The sequence below is a fragment of the Telmatherina bonti genome (assembly GCF_933228915.1).
Source record: "Telmatherina bonti genome assembly, chromosome: 13".
Taxonomy (NCBI): domain Eukaryota; kingdom Metazoa; phylum Chordata; class Actinopteri; order Atheriniformes; family Telmatherinidae; genus Telmatherina; species Telmatherina bonti.
The window spans coordinates 7,182,149-7,188,148 of NC_136611.1; the positions used below are offsets into that span (position 1 = coordinate 7,182,149).

Consider the following 6,000-nt stretch of genomic DNA (forward strand, 5'->3'; position numbering starts at 1 on the left):
AATCGGAGCAGAACGGCGCGAATGTGCCCTGCCCATATGCGCCGTTCAGGTTAGCTAGCTAACAACAGTGCAGCGGAGTTAAGAGACGCAGATGCTAACCCCTTATCATGGCGAAACGAACGGGCAGCGACGCATCCACTCATCAAGCCAAAGTAAAAAAGAAATGTGGTTCTTTTAAGATGGAATGGCTGTCGGAGTATGTGAAAATAGAAGAACAAGCGGTGAAACTGAGTGAGATTTTTTCCTTTTCGAGTGAGAAAGGTTTACTCTGCAAAACATGTTGCGAAGCCAAAGTAGCAAATGAGTTTTCCGAGGGAAAAATGTGGACTGAATGGAAGTTGGACTACCTTAAGCGTCACATTCAGCAGAAATGTCATTTGAAAGCTGTTGGAATTGTACGAAGACTCAAGATGGGACAGGGGATCGGTACATTATTGCGGGAGAGCGCAAAAGACAGAGAGAAAAAGAACGAGCTGTCACACAAAACAAAATCTGACCCCGAGCAAGTTAAAGTTCTCATTGACAATGTTTTACTTGCTATCAAAATGAATGCATCAATGCTGTCATCCTCACTGAGGATCCTAACTGGCTGTAATATTTTCACATATATACGCACACGTGGTTCGGCGAGTTAAATCCCTGTAATATTGCTGCATTACGGCTGTCACCATAGCAACATGTTAATCAACTGGTTCAGATCAGCAGCTTTTGACAGGTGCATGAAAGAAACATGACGTTGCTTGAAAACGGTTGTTTAGCATAAAAAGTACAAGGAGGCCAACATGAAGTAGCATATTTAGCAAGTGTTGTAAAAACAAATGTATACATGAATGTTATAAACGTTTACAGTGTGGGATTATGGTCCAGGCAGAGTAAAGAACTCCGGTCTGTGCATTACACGCTTTAATGCACTTCCCGTCATGGTGTTCTCGACTCCATGCTGGGCATTAAAACCCTGTAATGCACGACTCCTTGTTATTTAATCCTTACAAAGCACATTAATTAATTAATGCAGACATTTTGTTTTCCTGAAGTCCGGTCCTTGTTTACTCAGGATGAGCCTGCTTTTGTGTTTGTTGTGCGATTGTGCAGATGTGCTGCTGCAGCACCACCTCAACAGATGTCTGCCGGCGTCTCCACACAGGAAAACAAGCGCACCCTCAATAAAAACTCATTCCTCATGTCCTGTGCTTGTTTCACAGAAAGACTGCAAATTAATCTTTTGGTTTTCTGAATATTTTGAGTGCAAATGTTGCCACATAAACAGTTTTTTGTTACTTTAAAACCAGAGAATCGAGCTGCAGGTTAATACGATGTTAATGAATATCTACATGAACAATCATTTTAACATTTAGCTGTTTTTAGATTATTTAAACTTTAAATAAAGGGGGAAAATGTATATTTTCTGTGTAAAATAAGCAGATACATGATCAGTTTTTACCCGTAGCCACTGTTTTTCAGTCAGCGTGTCGCTGTAGTCCACGTCCCGACGACAGCGTGACCCTCGGCCGAACATCTTCTCCTCTTCCTCCTCATAGGTCAGCCTTTCCACCTCGGCATCATCTTTGATGATCCAAGACGGCAGCTCGTCCTCCTCCATCAGCCGAGGCTTACGTTTGGGGTTCCTGGCGTCCTCTCGCCGTCGGTCCATGTCCATGCGCTTGAGAAGAAAAACAAGGAAAAGCACAAATAAATAACTGATACAAACCGGATTTATTGGTTGATTTATGATCATCAGCTGGAGCAAGAAGAAAATAAAGCAAAACTTTGAAACAGCTGGATTTAAACAAACAGCTGGTTTAGCCAGAGTAAAAAAAGAATTTTCCTCTACTTGTAACCATGGCAATGCTTCTATAACGTCGCTGAACCAGAGAAATGAGCTTGTATCAGTAAACAATCAGCTTTTATTCACTCCTTCAGCTGATCAGCAGTAAAAGACCTTACAGCAAAACTATTTTAATCTGAAATGTGAATAAAATTCTCATTTTACTCACCATGAAGAACTCAAACTCATCTTCATTGCGGGCAATCATCTGGTTAAGGGTTTCATCATCAGGCACCTCATCTTCCTCCTAAAATGGTTAAAATCATGATCAGTGTCCACATTTATAAGATATAAATCAGCCTTTTTTTTCCTTAGTTTTAACTGCAGCTGAACAGAAGTTTTTTTCTTCACAGCTTCATACAAAATCACCTGATTTTTTCCACGAAATAGCAGATAAATAGCGGAGACTGTGTTAGACAAGCACAAATAAAACGTATATATCCTATCAAAGCCCTTCTCTGAGCCTTACAACTGGCTTTAATTTGTGGCCTTAAGCATTTGGTCACTTGAAGACCTGAAATATTTTTATTTCACATGAAAAAAAATTAATAAAACAATGTTGCAAACCTCATTCTGCTCCTCGTGCTCTAAAATGGCCTGGAGGAAGGCCCGGCGCTCATGGCTGGAAGACTTCTGGTCGAACATGCCTGCCTGGATGACCTTCTGATCCACGTTCAGTTTGTACTTGGCGGCTGCCAGGATCTTCTCTTCCACGCTGTTGACGCTGCAGAGACGAAGCACCCGCACCTCGTTTTGCTGGCCGATGCGGTGAGCCCGATCCTGAGCCTGAAGGTCCTGGAATCATGGAGGCAAACGGTTCAGATGCATGCAAATCCAAAAGGCTTCAATAAGTTTCAATGATGTTAAAACTGGGTGTCAGCCACCAGTCAACAACCCAGTAAAATCAGCTATGATGCCCAAACTACCAACTCAAGCCGTCACTTAGGAGGCTAAAATTCAGTTGTTTGTAGTTACTTTAAACATGAGTCTCTCAGCAGAAAACAAAACAAAATAAAATAGATGATATATTGAATATATTTGTTTTATATATATATATATGTTATTTATATGTTATTTATATATATGTGTATATATATATATATATATATATATATATATATATATATATATATATATATATAAATATGTGTGTGTATATATATATATATATATATATATATATATATATATATATGTATATATATATATATATATATATATATATATATATAAATATGTGTGTGTATATATATATATATATATATATATGTATGTATATATATATATATATATATATATATATATATAAATATGTGTGTGTATATATATATATATATATATATATATATATATATATATATATAAATATGTGTGTGTATATATATATATATATATATATATATATATATATGTATATATATATATATATGTATGTATATATATATATATATATATATATATATATATATATATGTACAGACTAAAGATGCTGCTATAATTACAGTCAGTCATTTTTCTTTTTGTTTCTATTGTGTGTTATTCAGATTATATTGTTACTTTTGTATTCATAGATGTATTTTATGTGGTCTTGGTGTATTTGTATCTTGTTTTCATGTTCTGTCTCCTGTTTAAGATCATGTTTTTTCTTCATTTTGTATTTACTCTTGCCTGTTTACCGGCAACAGTTAGCTCTTAGCTAACCCTGTTGCAATCATATAATTGCACAATGTGTCTGTGAAATACCAGTAAAGTAAATTCACGTTTTCATGCTTTTCTCCAGATAACGGATCATAACTAACATCATTTTGGTATGAAGTCATGAGCACAGGAGAAAATGGGACACTTGACATCATGTTTTCGTTTTTAGTGTCTGAAGCGGTTACTTGGAAAAAAAACCAGCACAGCCATCGTTTGCATAAAAGCACCTCTACATTAACAGGAAATTGTTGTTAAGGGTATCACATCATCAAGAATTGTTTACTAGATTATTATAGACATAAGAGACAGACTAAACTGCAGTGAGGATGTCTGAGTGTCTAAGGAGACCCAGAATTGTCCCCCTGTCCCCCAACAAGTCTGCTGCTTACCATAAGATGAAGACTTCCAAACAAGGTCTGCTTTTGAAAAGGGCAGCTTTAAGGCCACTTCATCAAACATCAGGGGCATGATTAAATATCTGCAGACAGTCCAAGGACTGGACAGCAGACGACTAACAAAGTGGGACCTGTCTGTTTGGGGAATGTGAAAAATTGCTGGTCTGAAGATGAAAACATCAACCCGTTCCGGCAGGATGGAGCATCATGTGACAAAACAAAAGCAAAATCATCACACTGACATTACAGATCTGTCGCCTTGAAACTCCTCCAAGTCTGCGTCAAGCAAACAAATATCACATGACTAAAGACAAACAAGGCGCTGTTTCTCTGAAATTACGTGACTGCCTCGCTGAGTGACTCGAGAAGCTGAAAAAGCCGCGCGAATTACAGGAAATGCTGAAGTGATCGGGCGATATGCAGGATCAATATGTGCAGGAGACAGCGCTGACTTGATGGGAGAACCACCAAAAGAGGGGATGACATCAGCCGTTTGGGAACACTTTCAGATGATATCTCCCACAAATGAATAAATAAATAAAGAAGCTAAATATAAAACCTTATAAACTCACTGACATTTGATTTGACGTAATGATATTTATTGATAAACCATCACATTAAGCACAGATTCATTTTATCTGACTTTCCAAAAGGTAATGTGGATTCTGACATGACGTGTAGAGTTCCACATAAAACTAGAGGATTGCTGTACATCAGATAACCAGCAGATGCGCCGTTAAACAGCGCTTTGGGTAATGGATCTTCTGACGAAGCACTTGGACAGAAAGACGCTGACACAAGAACATCTAAAAGATCAACAAGACGGTAAACGTACTTCCGAAGGAGGTAGAAACCAGCTTTTCTCCCTCCTCCAACATCCTAAAGACCACCTCCTCCAACATCCTAAAGACCATCTACAGCTGAGATTATTCTGACGTACTGTAATCCAATCAGACAGGCCTGGACAAGACTTACTCCATATGGAGGTTGTTTAAACCCAAAGTAACATGTTAATGCTACAATGTTTTTCCCTATATTGAATCAGCCGTGGCAGGTTGCTACAGGTAAACTGTTAGTGCCACGCCTTTAACATGCCGAGAACCGTCTCACATGGACAACGTTGGCAACTAAGGCTGCATTGGAGAGCCAGGCTACTCTGTCAAACATCTAGTCTGCATGTGAACCACAGACTGTATATGAAAAGATGGATGAAGCTTGTGGGTGGATGATTGACATCTATCAAACTATAACCTCCCTGTAGCTAAAAGCTAACCAAGCTAACAGGAAGTAAGCAGCTACTGGAGCTTGGCACTAAAGCTAAGTCACACTGTTTACAGGCTAAAACCAACGGTTGTGCTACATTCTGTCTTCTTGCAGGCAGATATCAGGTACATCCATCCATCCATCCATTTATTCATTTTTCCTTCCATCCATCCATCCATTTTCTGACGCTTATCCGCGGTCGGATCTCGGGGGCAGCAGCCTAAGCAGGGAAACCCAGACTTCCCTCTCCCCAGCCACATTTGGCAGCTCTGTGTGGGGATCCCAAGGCATTCCCGGGTCAGCTGAGCGATATAATCCCACCAGTGTGTCCTGGGTCTTCCTCAGAGTCTCCTACCGCATGGATGTACCCGGAACACCTCACCATGGAGAGGTCCAGGAGGCATCTTAGCCAGATGCCCTTGCCACTTCAACTGGCCCCTCTCGATGCGGAGGGCTCTACTCTGAGCCCCTCTAGGATGACCGAGCTCCTCACCCTATCTCTAAGGGAGAGCCCGGCCACCCTGCGGTGGAAACTCATTTCAGCCGCCTGTATACGAGATCTCGCTCTTTCGGTCACGACCCACAGCTCATGACCATAGGTGAGGGTAGGAACGTAGATCGACTGGTAAATCGAGAGCTTCGCCTTCTGGCTCAGCTCCTTCTTCACCACGACAGACCGGCACAGAGTCCGCATTACTGCAGACGCTGCACCGTTCCGTCTGTCGACCTCACACCCCATCCTTCCCTCACTCGTAAACAAGACCCCGAGATATTTAAACTCCTCCACTTGAGGCAGGACCTGACTCCCGACCTGGGATA

At 40.4% G+C, this 6,000-nt stretch overlaps 1 protein-coding gene across 1 annotated transcript in view; it reads right to left on the reverse strand.

Annotated features, from left to right (window-relative positions):
• smarca2 (SWI/SNF related BAF chromatin remodeling complex subunit ATPase 2) overlaps positions 1–6,000 on the reverse strand; it is a 71,033-nt gene that overhangs the window by 22,979 nt on the left and 42,054 nt on the right. Inside the window, exons 26-28 of the mRNA XM_079251131.1 lie at positions 2,393–2,620; positions 1,995–2,072; positions 1,442–1,660 (exon numbers count right to left, since the gene is read on the reverse strand). Of these exons, the coding sequence (XP_079107257.1) occupies positions 1,442–1,660; positions 1,995–2,072; positions 2,393–2,620 (525 nt within the window). The remainder of the gene's footprint in view (positions 1–1,441; positions 1,661–1,994; positions 2,073–2,392; positions 2,621–6,000) is intronic.